At 60.6% G+C, this 17133-nt stretch overlaps 1 protein-coding gene across 9 annotated transcripts; it reads right to left on the bottom strand.

Moving 5' to 3' along the window:
- Positions 1 to 320: 320 nt before the first annotated feature.
- EPHB3 (EPH receptor B3) lies at positions 321 to 14511 on the bottom strand. 9 transcript variants are annotated; one of them, XM_019474313.1, is made up of 16 exons: positions 14452 to 14511; positions 13406 to 14078; positions 5808 to 5963; positions 5319 to 5654; positions 4377 to 4513; positions 4252 to 4298; positions 4057 to 4214; positions 3854 to 3959; positions 3378 to 3436; positions 3076 to 3198; positions 2729 to 2976; positions 2268 to 2483; positions 2026 to 2175; positions 1745 to 1938; positions 1424 to 1579; positions 321 to 1110 (listed from the first exon to the last, which is right to left on the bottom strand). In XM_019474313.1, exons 1-16 carry the CDS (start codon positions 14506 to 14508, stop codon positions 1002 to 1004), a joined length of 2925 nt encoding a protein of 974 aa, XP_019329858.1. In that variant the 5' UTR covers positions 14509 to 14511; the 3' UTR covers positions 321 to 1001. The 9 variants fall into 9 exon arrangements, with proteins under 9 accessions (XP_019329858.1, XP_019329857.1, XP_009286344.1 ...); XM_019474312.1 differs by lacking the exon at positions 4252 to 4298 and having other exon boundaries at positions 4057 to 4187; positions 4300 to 4513; XM_009288069.2 differs by lacking the exon at positions 4252 to 4298 and having other exon boundaries at positions 3384 to 3436; positions 4384 to 4513.
- Positions 14512 to 17133: the final 2622 nt, after the last annotated feature.

The following is a 17133-nucleotide window of genomic DNA, read 5'->3' as shown; positions in this document are numbered from 1 at the left end:
AATCACAGCGTGTGTCAGGAGCGGGGCGGCCACACCGGCGGCACCCGCTCCTTCTGCATAAAAGAGGAGGCTGGGGGAGGCCGGGCCTCGGCCCCCGGTGCAGCCCCCGCCCCAGCCCTGCTCTCCGGCCCCTCGGGGGGGGAGCGTGGCTGCCGTCGGTCCGGGGGCGGAGGGTCCCTGTGCAAACGTGCTGACGGCCTCGCTCTGCAGTCCAGAGCCGGCCAGGAGAACCAAGAGGGTAAGGGATGCGGAGCCGGGCACCTGGTCTCCCTCCCTCCCCTTTCTGCTCCCTCTTATTTTTTTTAATATATCTCTTTTTTTTTTTCTTTTTTTTTTTTTTTTCCTAACTCCCTGCATAGTAAATCTCACGGGGTTTGGGTTCTGGCGTGCAAAGCCAAGAAAGGGAGCGAAGCCTTCCCTTCGGACACGTTCCAGTGCAGACCCTCAGGTGGAGGGGCCACCAGGGCTGGAGGAGAGGAGTGATTGTCTGGGGCTGATGGCCCCGGCCCTGTCACCGGTTCGGCCTCCCCCGGCTGCTTCCACGCGGGGACCAGAGTTAGGGAAGGCTTTGGACGTGTCTGACGGACTCAGCGGACGGGTCAACAGTCTGTGGCCTCGAGGAGGGATGGGAAGTGAGGACTTGGGGAGAAAACAGGGTGAAAAGAAATCCAAGAAGCAGAACAACTCTTCAAACCGATGAGCACCGAGACAGGGCGGGAAGTGGGATGTGCCATCTCTGTCCCATAATCCATCTTCAATATGAAGATGCGTTGCTGCCTCGCCGCTCCAGGACACGGGACGAAAAGCTGGGCTCCCTCTCGGCACGAGTGCCTCTGATCCAGGGAAGGGCGGCCCATCTCGTCCCGTCCCGTCCCGTCCCAGGCGACCGTCCGAGGCAGAGGAGCGCCGTGTGAAGGGGGAAACGGGAAGCCGGGCTGCACCACAAACTGAACCTGGTTGGCAGGTTCCCTCGGTCCGTTCCAATGCAGAGTCCACTGCGGTCAAACCTGCACCGGGAGCGTCTGGTTCATCTGCAGCCTCATGTCCTGAATGCTGCTCAGGATCTTCTTTTGGTGCCCTGCTAGCGTCACCCCTATCCTCAGCAGGTCTCTGCAAGGAGAAGATGAAGACTCGGTCCCCTGCCAGCAGCAATACCAGCACATGGCCCTGCCCCATCTAGCTGCTGCCAAGGGACCCATCCATCTTCATTATAGCCCTCTCCCAAGCTCCAGTGTCCTTCTACCACCACAGGGGACTGGATGCTGAATCCCAGACCTTAACTCACTTGGGAAAACCCCGTGCACAACTCAGCCCTCCACATGCTCAGGCGGGAGGAGCTGGCTGTCAGAGAGGCGAGGGACAAGGGACAATGTGCAGCAGCCCCAGTCCCAGCCTTCTCCCTCCTCCACAAGCAGGGACTTACTCCGCAGTCATCTGCGCCACCAGGTCGAAGGAGGCAAAGCCGGCATTGACAAAATTCTCCTTGTATCGTCCCATTTTGATGGCATCCAGCCAGTCTCCCACGGTGGTGAAGGTGGTATAATCCGGGACGGTGCGGTCCAGGAGCGGCTGGGAGATGCTAAAGGGCAAGAGAGCCACAGGTCACAGGGAGCAGGGGACAGAGAGGTGTAACTGGAAGTGGGGGAGATTTCTTATCCCTGCCCTCCCACATCTCTAGTCCCAACCACCCCAGTGTTCCCTGGGCCTGGGGAAAGTCCTGGCTGGAGGTGGGGATGCCACTGACCCAGACTGGACACTGGCGATGACTTTCAGGCTGGCAGCATTGCGGATGAGCTTGTCCAGCGTGTTGACGATCTGTGCAAACTTGGGCCGCAGGTTGCGGTCCCGCACCCAGCAGTCCAGCATCAGCTGGTGCAGTGCCGTGGGGCAATCCATGGGGGGTGGCAGGCGGTAATCCTGCTCCACTGCGTTGATCACCTGCGGAGAGACATGCAGAGGCAGGCTGTGAGCCACCTGGGCTCCCACGGGCAGCCCATAGCTCCCCACTCCCCAGGGAGCACTTACATCCTGGTTGGACATGTCCCAGTAGGGTCGCTCCCCGTAGGACATCACTTCCCACATGACGATGCCGTAGCTCCACACGTCGCTGGCTGAAGTGAATTTGCGGTAGGCAATAGCCTCAGGAGCCGTCCATCTGATCGGGATCTTGCCCCCCTGCACGGATACACAAGCTCCATTATTTAGCACATACCTGAGGTGTCTCCCCCCAACCCCAGATAGGTGGGTCCCCCACAAGTGTCCCATACCAGGGAGCTGGTGTAGGTGGGGTCGGCCGGGTCGTCCTCCAGAAAGCGAGAGAGCCCAAAGTCGGACACTTTGCAGACTAAGTTGCTGTTGACCAGAATGTTGCGGGCAGCCAGATCCCGGTGCACGTAGTTCATCTCCGAAAGGTACTTCATGCCGGCGGCGATGCCTCGCAGCATCCCTACCAGCTGGATGACCGTGAACTGCCCATCGTTCAGCTGCCAGAGGAGAGATCAGAGGCGTTTGCAACACCCCAAATGGATTGGGGAAGGATCCCAGTGTGCTACCACCACCTTCCTCCACCCTAGAGCCACCCCTCTTCCCCACCCCACGATGTCTATGCACAGCTTAGCCCTGGGGGTGCCAGCACGACAACACAGAGGGATGGAGAAGGAGGGCTCGGAGCTGCTGTCCCTCATGCGCTGCAGCCCCCAGCCCAGGGCAGGAGGGGATGGATGCTCACCCGGAGGAAGGAGTCGAGCGCGCAGTTCTCCATGAACTCCGTGATGATCATGACGGGGCGGCTCTTGGTCACCACACCCTCCAGGTGGATGATGTTGGGGTGGTCAAACTGGCCCATGATGCTGGCCTCGCTCAAGAAGTCCCGCCGCTGCCGCTCCGTGTAGCCTACCTTCAGTGTCTTGATGGCCACAAAGATCTCGCGGCGGCCGGGCAGCTTCAGGCGCCCACGGCACACCTCGCCGAACTCCCCTGTGGTGGGGAAGGGGAGAAGGGGGTGGCACGGTGAGCCACGTGGCTGGGTGAGAGGCGGTGGTCTCAGCAGCTGCTGTGCCCAGCCCCGGGACTTGCCTGCTCCAATGACCTCCTCGATTTTGACACAGGAGATGTCAATCTCTTTGGCGAATTCCCGAACAGCTTCATTGGGGTCCTCGTAGGTGAACGGGTCAATGTAGACCTTCATCCCAGGGGTGACTGCAAGGGCAGAGGAGTCATCACCAGGAGGGACGCAACACAGGTGACAGATGCCGAGCCAGCTTGGCCGGCTGTCAGCCCATCCCTCCTGGTCCCTGGCTAGTGAAGGCTGCCCCTTCACTTGCGCACGGGGCAGGAATTGGGAGAGGGCAGGCAGAGCCCATTTGCTGGGCTCTCACACTCACCGTATTGCTGCAGCTTCTCCGTGTACTCGGGGTCCGTGCTGTTGCGTTGCTTCCTGCCCAAAGGAGACGAGAGGAGGTGTTCAGTAACCATCCCTTTCCTGATGAGGCAAAGACATTCACTGCCAGCTTCCAAATCCCAGCACAGACAGCCTATGCCAGAGAGCTTCCCCTCCGGCAGCCTGCGAGCAGAGCCATCCCTCCGCCCGAGGTGCAATGGGAGAAGATGGCCTAGTTGTGCTGAGAGAGGATGGCAGGAGCCTGGGCAGAGCCCCAGCTGGTGCTGGGGAAGCAGAGATGCACGGTCCTCCCACAGGACCCGCGCTCTGGTACCCACGTGTGGCACGTCCAGTCTTTCGCTCTCAGACTGGAGCTACCAGAGCTCTACCCACAGGCAAGGGGGAAAGCTCTGGGGCAGACATGAGCAACCCCCAAACCCAGCTCTGAACCCCCCCTCCCTGTGAAGCCAGTACCTGAAGCAGACGATAGCGATGATCACCACAACGATGACGAATAGCAGCCCTGCAGTGGCCGAACCCACGATCAGAGGCAGCTCCTGGAAAGTCTTGCTCGTGGAGCCTGATGGAGGGAGAGGCAGGAATCAAAGTCAAGCTGGGGAAGGAGGATCACGCATAGGAGGGCTGGGGGACGGAGGCAGCCCAGTCTTGGTACCTACCATCCTCCGCAGTTGTCTGAAATTCTGTGGGGAGGCTGTAGCGGCCGTAGACAGCCACCGTGCGTGCCCGGACCTGCACCATGTACCGAGCATTGGCTTTCAGCCCGTCCAGCCGCACTGAGTTCTTCTGGCTGGTGACTGTGTTGGCGATGCCATCGCTCTGGCCTTGCTGTAGGGGAGACATGTGGGTGTCACCTCTGTGAAGCAATCCCCCCTTCGCTGGCTCCCACATCCCCCAGGCACTATCTCTGCAGGGACCCCCTTTGCCTTGGTGCTGATGGCCAGCCAGAAGGGCTGAAGGAGGGAAAAGGCTGGTCTGCCTCCTGCTTTACCTTCTCCGAGTACTTGATCTCATAGTCAAGAATGATGCCGTTGGGTCTCTCCGGGGGAGTCCACGACAGCGTCATGCTGTTCCCGGTGCTGCTGTGCAGGTGCATCGTAGGCACGGCAGATGGGGCTAGGAAAGAGGGCAGGGGAGGAATGAGCCATCTGTGCCAGGCTCCCCCCTCCACCATCCTGCATCGGCGTAGCGGACTCTCTGCCTGGGACCTGTTCGGATAACCTCGGTGGACAGGCATGGAAAAGCTTTGAGACTGGCCTCTCATAAGTCTCCATTGGAAGGTGTGATCTCAACATCTTGCAGCTAAGGTGATAAGGCACCAAGGGGAGCCTCGGAAATAGCACCGAGGTAACGCTTCACCCCATGCCTAGCTGCAAACTCATCTGGGGAAGGGCCCTGCCAGTCCAAACTGGGGCTCCTTCCCCTCCTCCACTTGCCAGGAGCTCTGCACTCCACCCCACTGACGAGACCCGTGAAATCAGATCAAAGTGTGGCGGCTGGAGATTACCAGCATGTTGGAGCCGGGCCAGAGCAGGAGGAAGGAGGGAACGGCAGAGCACTCGGCTGGCTGCAAAGGTTTGGGCTGGTGCTGAACCTTCCCAGGCCCACAGGGGAGAAATCTCATTTCCTTCCTCCTCCCGTCGCAGCAGGCACAACATCTCTGGGGTAGGTCTAGGAGATCCAGAGCTCTCCGGAGCATCTGCCAACCCTGCCCTTCTCCACTTGCACACGTTCTGATCTCATCTCCTCCAGTGACACGCGTTAAACGGAGAGGAGAATTTACCCAGGGGATTAGATGCAGGCGCGGAGAGCCAGTAACGTGGCAGCATACAGGACTGCAGCCTCCAAGGCTGTCAGCAAGAAATCCCCGCTCTGCTCTGCGGCGGAGAGCCAGCCCCTGCTCTCCGGCAGCTCCACTGACCTGCCTGGTTGGTGGTGATGTTGACAGAGGCGAAATGGGGAGGGTAAGGGCTCTTGTTGGAGACACCATTCACAGCCTGGATCTCGAAGGTGTACTGGGTGTGGGCCATCAGGTTGCTGATGTAGATGCGACGCTCCGTGAGGCCGAGCTGGCGTGGCACGAACTCCACATTGTCGTCGCAGCGGGTGCACAGGCGCCGCTCCACGCTGCACTTCTTGCAGATGACGTTGTAGAGCAGGTCGTCCCGCCCGCCTGTGTCCTGTGGCTCACTCCACTCCAGCACCAGCGATGTCTCGTTCACGTTGGAGATGACGCTGCGGGGGGCGGAGGGGACGCCTGCGGGGGGAATGCGGGAATCAGGGATGGTGTGCCCCCATGCCCGGCTCACCTCCGGCGTGGGCACAGCACGCTCGCCCCCACCCCGGGCGCGGACCCCTGCTGCCTCCACACCTCCCCTCGTCTCCCCTCCTGGCCCAGGGCAGGACTCACTGGTGCAGGCGCTGTCTGCGGGGTCCATGTCCGCCCGGAAAAAGCTGTTTCGACACGTGCAGACCGTTGCTGCTCCGGAGGTGGTCCGGCTGTTGGGAGGGCAGGGAGAGCAGGGACCTTCCCCCTGCTTAGATTTGAAGGTTCCCGGGCCACATGCTGGAGGAAGGGAAAACAGACCTGAGTTATAAAGTGCACCCGGAAAACATCCACTGTTCCCCCCAAGGCTGGGCAGACCCTTCCTTGCTCCCTGCCAAATCTCTGATCAGTGGCTTGAGGACCACAGGCCACCTACAAGCCTTCCCACCGCCATCAGTCATGTCAGGGACACAGTGTCCCTGGCCAGGCAGGGCAGGCAAGAGTGGGCTGCTGGCACAGGGCAGGGGCACCCGCCAGCACAGGCACAGCTCTGCCCAGGAGACGCTGTGCTCCGGCAGCAGACCCGGGGCAGCCGGAGATGGGACGAGCCGGTCACCAGCAGCTGTACGGGGATCAGGGCAGGCCCAGCGAGCAGAGCATGTCCCCAGTTTTGTTTCTTCACTGCACTTCCCAAGGGTTTTGCATGCATTGGCTCCCCCTTCCCCAGCTGGTTTCCATGCCCAGCACCCTCCATAGGGTGAGCGATCCATCCTCTGGGAAAATAAGGCTGGGAAGGAAAGGACCCCTCAGCCCTGCCTGCAGCAGCCCCCGCGAGAGGCCTCTGCAGCCCCAAACGTAGCCACTCAGACCCAAACCCTCTGCCTCGGGCTCTTCAGCCACTTCTCAGCCCCGGGGCGGTGGCACCTCCTGAGGCCGGCTCAAGTGGAGCGCTGAGTGAGATTAAAACATTCCTGCAGGTCCTTGGCTAAAGAGCTGCTTCGGCATCGCTGCCACCTCCTACCCCCGCTTCCGATCAGGGTCCTTCAAGGAGCCACAAGTCCTGGGATCCGGACCGGTTGGCACCGCGGGGCATTTAGTCGTAATGAGGGGCACGTGAAAGGATTAACGGCACTTGAGCCAAGGGGCAGAGTGGCCTCCGGAACCCGACCCACACCTCAAAATAGCCTGATTTATCACAGTGCTGCCCCAAGAAAGCGGGTCCCATGCTCTGCGTTCGCAGCTGGCCAAGGTGGCGAGAGATCCACCGGCACCGGCTCTGCTTTAGCATCACCCCGTTTGCCACAGCCGGGGCGGCATCAGCACTGACAGCCCCAGAGGAGGGCACATCCTCCTCGCTCCACTGGGGTTAGGGCAGCTGCCGAGGGCGCGTAACCCTCCCGGCAGCCCTGTCCCACCTCCCACGCCTGTCGCACATCACCCCGTAAACAGGAGAAGGCTTCCTGGTGCTTCACCAGGCTGCAGCAAGTGGAAGTTTCCTGCTATGAGGCATCTCCCGACACCCTCCGTGGAAGTTTTCTGGCTGGTTGCAGCCCCACGCGTTGGGCGTGGAGCGCTGCTGAGTCACACACTGCCAGGCCGGCCCCATGGGGACCCACATACAGCGCCGGGGTGCCGTCCTGGCCCCCCCACTTTGCCCAGGCACCGAGTGGCAGCAGCCCCAGGGGAGAAGCCCCGCTCCACCGCGGTGCTGCCGGGCAGTGGGACACGTGAGCAGCCCCATCACGGGGGGAGGCACCCCACTGCCGAGGAGGGGACCTGCGGACTACACGTTCTCCAGCCCCCGTGCCTGGATGGGTGGCAGGAGCTGCTTCCTGCTCCCAGGGCGCGAGCCTTCGGGCAAGGAGACTCCTCTTCAGTCAGAACAGGACTGACCACATGGCTCGACTTGCTCCAGCTCCTTGACCTGAGTTCATCCAGCCTCTGGGCCTTCCCTTTGGAAATGAAAGCTTAGCCCATCCCGACTGCGCAGGCTGGAGGGCAAAGGAGTGCACTGACCTGCTCCTCTGCGAGCGATGGAAGCCCCCGGCCAGCAGGTCCAGGGATCCCGTCCCCCCAGCCCGGGCCACTCTCACCACCACGAAATGCAAAGACGTGGACAGCAAATGCCCAGAGGTAGCGAAGCAGCCTCGGCACAGGCAGGCCCACCCCAGCCGGAGTCCCGGGCGGTTCAGACTGGGTGGATGCAGATTCACACATAAGGAACCAGATTGCTGAGGAATGAGAGATGACTGAAACCTCTTGGACAGCAACACTCTGGGCTCAGAAAGCTGCCAAACATGCTTCGGTTATGGACAGGAGCCCAGATCCATCAGGGACAAAACCCCCTGAAATAACAGGCTTGTTGCGGGGAGCGTGAAGCTGGAGCAACCAGAGCTCCTGTGAAGCTGACAGCCCAAGTGCGGCATGGCAGCCAGGGACAGCGAGGTGCTCTGCAAAGGATGCAGGAGGGATGATGGCGCTTGGCCTCCTGCACGCTCAGTGCCAGCTGGTGCCTGGTGGGTTATGAGCACGGAGGGGACAGTGACCTCCCGCGCTCCTGGACATGGGAGAAAGGGACAGGCAGAGCCGTCCTTGGGCAGCTGCCTGCCATCCCACAGGAGTGCCCAGCGCAGGCACAAGGGATGAAGGTCATTTCTTCGCACCCTCATGCCACCCCGGCAGGAGGGGGACGAGCCACGTCCCAGCCCTGTTAAGCAGGGGAAGAGCAGGAGAAGGACCGAGGTCCAGATGCACTCCAGCGTTTAAGTTTCCAGCTCCGCTTAATAAATCAGAGCATAAAGACCTTGGTGGCAGTGTGACAGCTCTCAGCCGCCACATTTGAAGGCTGTAACGGAGCTGAAAGCTGATCCCAGGTCCCTGGTGGATAAGCCGCTGTGTCATCTCTTCTCTGCAAGAAACTGCCTGTACAACAACCACTGTCTTGGCCAGCACGCCGGGGAACAAGCCCGGGAGCCCCGGAGTGGGAACGTGACTCCATCCAGCCGGAGCCGGGGAGCCGGGCTCCCCTCTCCCTACCGAGAGGTTTGCATAAGCACTTTTCCTGCTGAAGTGTCCTCAAATAAAATAACAACCCTGAACCCCTGCACACAGATCACATCCCCCGGTGCCAGGCTGCGGTGACCTCCGGGGAGAACATGACAATCACTGACAGCCACAGGATAACAGGTCAGGGAACCGAAGCGGAGCTCCCCAGCCTGAAGAGGAGCCGCTGGTTTGATGGGAGGGAGACGCAGCCTGGCCTGACAGCGGGGATCGGCTGCAGAGGGGATTTATGTGGGGTGTGGGAGGGAGGGGGGCAGTAACGCAGCCCTGGGACTGCTGCAAAACTGCCCCTGCACCCTCTACAGGGCATCACACACCCGGCACGGCATGGTACGGCACCCACCGCTGGCCATCCGGCTGCTCCTGGCAGCCCCTCCGGGATTTTCATCAGTTGCCCACCTCCAGGGCCTGATCCTGCCTTGCAGAACTGCAGCGCAGGGCTGGGGGAAGAGGAGGGCACTATTCCCAAATACAATCCCCACCCTGGTGAATAAAGTCCAAGGGAGGGAGCTGAAAAACACCAAAATAAAACCCTCCTGGCAGCAGCAGAGAGCAGTGACTCATCCCACAGGCAGCCTCCATTACTGCATGGGATGCGGGCAAGCAGCAACAAACCCCGCGTGCATCCCCAAAACTTCGGGGTCCCCTCCCTTGGAAAAGGGAGGGAGGGAGGGATAGCCCATGGCACATCGGGAAATACCAGCCCCAAACTACCCTGTTTCAGGTCTCGACTGCTTTCCCATCCACACGACGCTATTCCAGCCTGGGCAGCATCCTTCCAGCTATTTCTCTCCCTGGAGGACTGAAGCAGAACGCCTCGCTTGAGCCTAGATAAATTAAACCGATCACATCCCTTTGTCCAGCAACCCTGTAATTTCTTTAAAGGCAGCAATCGAGTTTGCCTGGGACGATCTGTGCTTTATGAACCTGCACGGCTCGCTCCCTTCCCGCTTTCGTAAGTGGCTGCAGATGGATTAGAGCCGTGGGAGCAACAGCCTAGCTACAGCCGAGGCGGTAACTCTCTTTTTAAGTCTCTCTTAAAAGGCACTTGATTTTTTTTTTTTAAAATCACCCTTTGGGTGGAAATATTTCACGCTAGCACTGTCCAAAAGTGAATGGAGAAAATTTGAAGGGGAGAGAAGGGAAAGAGCCCTCGGGGGTTTGAACAGTAGCATCCAAAGAACAGGCGGGAAACCAATTTTTTTTTTTTTTTTTTAAAAAGAAAAAAAAATTTTCAATAAGCAAAGCTGCTTCTCGAGCCACAGCGGGTCACAGGCAGGACAGCAGGGGCAGATTTCCTCGACCGTGTTACAAGTAACCCATTGTGGAGCTGCCTGGCTGTAAACCGGCAGCTCTCCCCTGCCTGCGCTGCTGAGCTGCCTTTGATCTGGAAGCCCGGGCAATTAATAGCAGGCAGTTTCACTTCCTGGGTTTCATGCAGCAAGCCCGTGTTGCAATGCAAAGCTGCAAACAGTTGGCAAGTGAAATGCTTGCTTGGCATTTTTTTTTTTTTTTAATTCGGGATGATGTTTCCATTAGTCACTGATTGCAAGGGAAATTTATTTTTGCAAAAATTCAGATTTTGGCCCCGGCCTGATCTGCTATCACCTACTGATTGTGCCCAAACATACAGCGCCTGGTGCCATCAGAAAAGGGACATCACAAAGGCTGAGAAATGGGTCCGAGGAGAGCGCGGCGTCACGCTGCACGCTGTCTCCCCAGATACTTTTATGGTTTGGGTGTCCATCGACCGCACCACACAGCCTCAGTCCCCCTCCCAAGTGGGGCGTAGGCTCTGGGGGCACTGTGGCCCCTCTCCAGGACCCCCCCATCGGCATCGAAGGCCATGCGAGGAAGGGGCTCACTGCTAGCCCTGGCACAGAGGCTAGCCAGACCCCAAACCTGTCCGTCTTTGGGTGAAGCCAGCAACACAAGGGGTGCAAACCCTGGCAAATTCGGCACGGAGAGCACATGCCCAGGAGCATTTTTGGGGAGGTGCCGCACAGTGAGCTGCTCTGCGCCGGGAGCCCTGCACTGCTCGAAGGAAACTCCCACTGCCTGCCTGTGCAACGCGGGGAGTGCCTTGACACCAAACCCCCTGAACGGTTTGGGTGCTTGCAAACCAAAAGGAGCAGGGACGGGCGCTGCAGGACTTGAGGTGCGAGGGAGTGAAGGCAGCATACCCCTCCCTGCGGAGGCACGTGGGAGCCTTCGTCCCCCTCCCCGGCCAGCCGCTCCTCTTCCTCCAGGGAGAGCTGCCTCTGCAGCTCTGCATGGCGGGGAGCGTGTGGGAAGCGGCACAACCCCCACAAGGGCCGTGTGCTAATTAAATAAAGATAATGAGGCTGAGAATGAGATGCCAAATCAATGCTGTGGCAACTAAGGACTAGAGCACCAGATACCAGTCTGGCGTATCGCATTACAAAGCATGCCAAGGAAACTGCCTTCAGCCGGCGGGATGAGCCCTCAGCTCCCGAGGGACCGGGATACAAGCTGCATTGTAACAGGTCTGAATGAGAGGTCTAATCCTGGCTCTGGATGGAGATAAAGAGGAGGAGGAGGAGATCTTCAAAGGCCACTGAAAGTCTGGGGAAAGGGGGAGATTTACAACAGGGCTTATCCCATCTAAGCAGTAACTGGGTATTGTTATTTATTAAAATGCCATCTGGCACTCCGGAGCGCTCCTTGCCTGTGCGGTGAAGCCTCAGCAGCTCCCCGGGGCGGGAGTGCCGAAACCCCAGCTCCGCAGGGCCACATCTGCACCTCTCCCCACGTCGTGGGGACAGAGAACCTTCTCAGCGGTGCCGGGCTGCCGAAACAGGGTAAGGGAACATCCAGCCGAGAGCAGAAAAGGGAGCTGCGGCTCCGGCTTCTCCCAGCCCTTCTTCAGCTGTTTCCACTTAAAACATACGATCATATGGCGGAAAATCTGATCCTACAAGCGCAGCGCAACTTTCCCAGAGAAACGTGAGGACACCGCCACTTCTGCCCAGCAAGAGGGCAGGCTGCCGGATGGAGACATGCCCGTGGCTCAGTGTGGCTTCCCCGTGCGCTGGGGAAGAAGCCGGCGCTTGCTGGGGGGAAATTAAAGGCGCTGGGAGAGCCGCCGCACGGGTGTCTGCCTGGCTGGGGGGATGCAGAGAGGGGACCTTGTCCCAGGCTGCAGCAATGCCCTGAGGAGCCCCTGGTTCTGCCTCAGGATGCCCCAGTTTGGCACAGCCCAGATGCTGCCTAGAAATGGGGTCACCTTGTGCCCAAACCCCGCTGGGAAAGAGCAAACACCCCATACAATCTAAGATCTCCCAGCCCAAGCGAGAAGGAAACCAGCTCCCCAGGAGCGTGGACCCCAGCGTGTATTTTTAAGCGTGGGCTCCTTGCCCAGTGATGGATGCCTGGTACCGGTGTCCGTCTGCCCCTGGAGGAGCCAGACTTGCTGCTCACAAGACTGACGCAGGGGGCCAGGGCCACAAGCAACCTGTCCCCAAAGTTGGGGCTGTGCTGGCACCAACGGTGCTGGAGGCTCCGGTCCCCCAGCAGAGCCGCAGCCCCATGGAAGCTGAGCTCTTCCCAACCAGCCGCAGCGGCACGGCCAACAGCTACACTGCTCCCAAAGCAAGCGGAGAGGCCGGCCTGGCCCGAGCCCCACGTCATGGGCCATCCCAAATCACATCGCCCCTGCCAAGACCAAAGGGCTGGCGCCAAGCGTCCCGTCATTGGCGAGTACGAGGCATGCAGCGCTGGGGGCCCAGCCGGCATCCCACTCCCTGTGCAACGCCTCCAGCCAAGGGGAGCGGCAACCCTTCTGCCCTAAACCCCAGCCACCCCAGGGAAGGGTCCTGAGTGCCAGAGACGGCTCCCAAGGACAAAATCACCCCAAGGGAGAACAATCCAGTCAGATTTTTCCGTATCAACATACCCAACCTGGAGTGAAACAGCAACACCAAAGCTGTTGTGGGAGAGCACGGCAACTGCAGGACCCGTGCAGGGCTAGCCTGCTGCCCAGTGTGGCTCTCCATCCCCAGTATCTCCGTGTGGAGGATGCTCTTCCCTCCCCTCCGAGCAAGGACAGGGAGCTTCGGCTCCCCTGCCTTCGTGCTGCTCCCCACCCTCCCCGCTGCAAGCCCTCGGCACTGGTAGGGGGAGCGTGCATCCACATGCATCTGCATGGCTTCTCCTGCAGCCAGCGCAGCGGCGCCCCGCTCATCACCGGGGTTTTTGAGTGCCTCCGCACAAGCAGCATGAAATCATGCTTGCCAGGAACAACCACTCACCCCAGCCACAAGCACCGCAGGAGGGAGAGAGGGGAGACGCTGGACACGGCAGCAGGGGCGAGAGGGAGGTTTTGGTAATGCTCAGGGGCTTAAACGTGCTGGATCCCTGCTGAGGACCATGCCTTGAGCCATGGCTCCTGGTGAGGAGATGCATCCCGCAGAGGATAGCACCAGCGGATGCTAACCAGCGTGTCACAGCAGGCACCGCGCCAGTCCGGACCACGAAGGCTTTAAGGCTTCCAGATGCTGAGTCAAACCAGTCCTCTGAGATACCACCCTGCTCCCTCCTCAGGGAGCCTTCCCAGCTCCCAAGCTTCCAAAAACAGACCGAGCCCAACGCAAAACCGCCTCCTCCGCACCAACGCGTCCGCGGGGACAAGAGCCATGGTCACTCCGCCATGCGCGTACCTTGGCACTGGGTATCCTTCATGGTCGGCTCATATCCGGCAGCACATGTACACGCTCCCACGGGTACCATCCACTCGCCGTCGCCATTGCAGTACAGCTTCAGGGGTACAGACACCTCCACTGCGTTGGGGATGCAGGTGCCTGGTGCGATGACCAGAGAGGTGGGCTCGGCCCCCGTCAAAGTCTCCGGGAAGATAGCAAAGCCAGCAATGGTGTTGGAGCATTTCTTGTAGAAAGCCCGGACGGAGATGAGGGACATGCAGGCTCCCAGGTCTTGGAAGGCCAGGTAAAAGCCATTCTTGGAGAGAGGGCCAAAGCTGCGCACCTTGGTGTTCACGCGGCCAGACTCCAGCTTGGAGAAGCTCTCATCCGGGGCAATTGTATCCACTTTGATATAGGGGTTCTCCATCCAGAAAGGGCTGTTTGCAGAGGCAGAATCCGTATCCGACTCGTAATAGAAGAGGTTGAAGGTCTCTTTGCAGGAGCCGGGGATGTTGGGGATGCTGTTGCAGTCCCGCACGGTAAACTTCAGCTCCACGTAGACGCGCTGGACGTCCTGGCGCTGGATGAACTTGGTGCGAAGCCAGTTGTTCTGGTTGGCCTCCCGCACGTTGCACACCTGGTACGTGCGGATGGGGTTCATGGCCTCGTCGTAACCACTGACTTCTTCCCACTGTGAGCAAGAGGGGAGCAGGTTAGACCCCCAGCTGGGGAGATCAGTGCCACGGACACATCACGAGCGGCACGGGCTAGGGGGGACCGGGCAACAGTCAACAGGGAAGAGAAGCAGCTTCACCTCCACGTGTCCCAACCCTCCTGGTCATCAAGGTGACTAAGAGCAACCTGGGCCAGGGACCACGGCGCTCCCGCTCCACCGGCATGGAGTCAGGAGGAGATGGTTTCATGAGGCGAGAAGATAAACATGGGAGGGAAAGGGGAAGATGCAGCCAGTTCCGTGAAGGCACTGGTGAGCAGCCCCGATTCCCGTGGGGCCGGGGCCAGCTGTGCCCTTTTGAGGTTGGGAACAGGGCTGGCTCCAGACTTACCCCCGTCTCCGGATGAGTTGTCCATGCCAACTCAGAGGTCACCCACTTCGTGTCCATCAGGGTCTCTGGAGGGAGAGGGAGGAGAGAAAGAAGTAATTGGAGACGAAGGCCAAGATTAGAGGGAAAAAAAAACCAGGAGGAGTGGGGGAGAGGAGAGCCGAGGCTGACATTTCTGCGGAAAACAGCAACTTGGGGGGTGAGACATGGTGGGAGGAGGGGGGAGCGGCGCAGACAGACTCCAGATTTCTCTTCTCCTGTCAGGAGAACAGGAAGAGCGAGGCATCCCCGGAGAGTTGCGCTGGAGCAGGGAAGCGGCAGGACAAGGAGCCGGCCAGGTGGCGAGGGGGGGACGGGGACGGGCTGCCACCCCCAGCCACCGGTGCGGCCAGCCGTGCCTCCCGGCCAGCGCGGGGGGGTGCCAGAGGAGGGAGACCGTGCGCCCCCATCCGCGCCCTCCCTCTCTGCTTTGGCAGGGCGCGTATTTATTGTGGCTGGGGTTGAAAGGGCCCGTTCCCATGACAGGGCGATGCGGGCCAGGCAGGTTTATCCAGAGGAGGAGGGACTGGCAGGCTGCTCTCCCAGAGACGCCCCACATCACTCATTTTACAAGAGGGGAGAAGAATTTGACCGTCTGGCCAACATTCCTGGAGCAGACTACAAGACAAACCACCCCGGCAGCATTCCCCAAACAGCCCCAGCCCCAGCCTTGGGGGAGCTAGACGCTTGTCTGGGAAGAGCTGCAATTGCAGGCAGCTGTCGCTAATCCCGGGCAGAGCCGTGCGGCTCCGCGCAAGCACCAGCGCAAAAACCGACAACATGCTCTGGGGCCAGTGCCAATGGTCCCTCTGTGGGCTGCTGGCTCTGTGACCCCCACTCTAGGGATGGCCCTGTAGGCTGTTTGGAGGGGAACAGGCATCCCTGGGGTCCTCCGGCCCCTCTCCTGCCACAGGGGCTTTTGGGGCAAGGGGGGTGCAAATGCCAGAGCTGGGCAACAGCCCCCTGCAGACCCTGGTGTGCTCAGAGGGGCTCCGGTGGCTGCCCCGGGCAGGGCCCACAATGAGCTCCAAAACGCCTCCCTGCTGAGGGCATCCCCCTCCCCAGCTGCAGGCATGGCCCCATCCCAGACCCCACACAGCTCCCCAAGGGCTGTCCATCAGTCTGTCCCTCAGCCGACCCAGCCCCGAGACGCAGGGCAGGGAGCCGTTGATCTCCAGCCCCCAGAGCTGGCAGCGGGCTGGGAGCCGCTTGCTCTCGACGGCTGGGGCACAGGACATGCTGGGACAGTTTGGCTATGCCAGGCACCACGGCTTAGCCCCAGAAGTGAGAGGCAAGTTTCAGCTTCTTTCCTTCCACGCCAGGAAAACCACAGGCTGACCCAGACAGGGAGGAAGCACGGAGGAGGAAGGAAATGTTCACGCATCGCAGGGTTTTGGATGAAGCCCCACTGGAGGTAAACACCTTCCTCCTATGTCCCACCCCGGGGAGACCCGCCAGCAGCTCCCGAGCCAGCACCCATGGACGGGCCAGGAGCACGGGCTGCAATTGCCACTGCAGCACAGATAAACAAACACATTTGGGGACACGTGGGCTCTCCGACTCGCCTCGCTGTTTGCCAGGATCCCAGCCCAGCCAGTGAGCCTGCCTCTTGCCCAGGCTGTATGCGTGGAGCAAACATAAATGCAGTCCCATCGCGGGCTGGTGGCACTGGCAGCAGACATGGCACTGGGGACAGAGTGAGGGAAACCCCTCATGGTGCCAGGTCCCCAGCCGGGAGAGGGTCAGGGGGGCAGCATCTACAACAGGAAGGACAAACTGACACTGGCTCTTGTTTGCAAACAGGAGTCCGGGCAGTGGTTATCTGCTGTTTCTCAAACCCACAAACTAGGGGCATCTGGCAAAAACAAAGGGAGAGACAGAGGGAGCCCTCTGCTAAGCGGGTAACGCAGGGGGACTTGTGATGAGGACACCAGAAGGGCCAGGGCACAGGATGCGCAGGACAGAGCTGGGCACCCATGGGGCACCCTCTGCCTGGTCCCAAGGCACTGCCTGCCCAGGGGATACAGCAAACCGCCATCCCTCTCCCCTCCCTTTCCCCACAGCACCAAGCTACTGACCGCTGGCAGGGGCCCGAGCGTGGCTCCACAGGGCCACGAGACCTCCCCGAGATGCTGCCACGCTCCCCAGACCCCTGCACCGGGGTTGCTCCCAGGAAAGGCAGCCAGTGCCGGACCATGGGGGAGCAGGTTGCAGAGTGGGGCCGCCCGCACCTCTCTGAGGGACGGGCCCTGCGCCGGCTGCCCTAATAAGGGCACAGCGGTGCCGTGCGAGGGCCCAGGCACACCACGCTGGTGGCGGAGCAGAGCCAAGCGCGTGCTCGGCGCTGACAGTGCGCCGGGCTGCCAAGTCCCGGTACAGAAACCCTATGTGGGTCTGGCCAGCGAAGGGCCCCATTCCTGGGGCAGGCAGCTGAGTGGGTGTTTCTGCAGGAGGGCTGGACCCGGCAGGAGGAGCAGGGAAGGGGTGCCCTGCATGCTCAGAGACGGGGCCGGTGTGGATGAGCGGCCACGGTGGTGAGTCAGGCTGGGGAGATGGGGATCTGGGTGGCAGGGTGTGCCTGCGAGTGGGGCGGCGCGAGGATCCCGTGGCCAGCCACGTCAGAGTCAGGCTGGACCTGACCCTGTG

Source organism: Aptenodytes forsteri, unplaced genomic scaffold, assembly GCF_000699145.1.
Source record: "Aptenodytes forsteri isolate BGI_AS27 unplaced genomic scaffold, ASM69914v1 Scaffold72, whole genome shotgun sequence".
Classification (NCBI taxonomy): domain Eukaryota; kingdom Metazoa; phylum Chordata; class Aves; order Sphenisciformes; family Spheniscidae; genus Aptenodytes; species Aptenodytes forsteri.
This window is presented reverse-complemented; position numbering and strand designations above follow the sequence as displayed.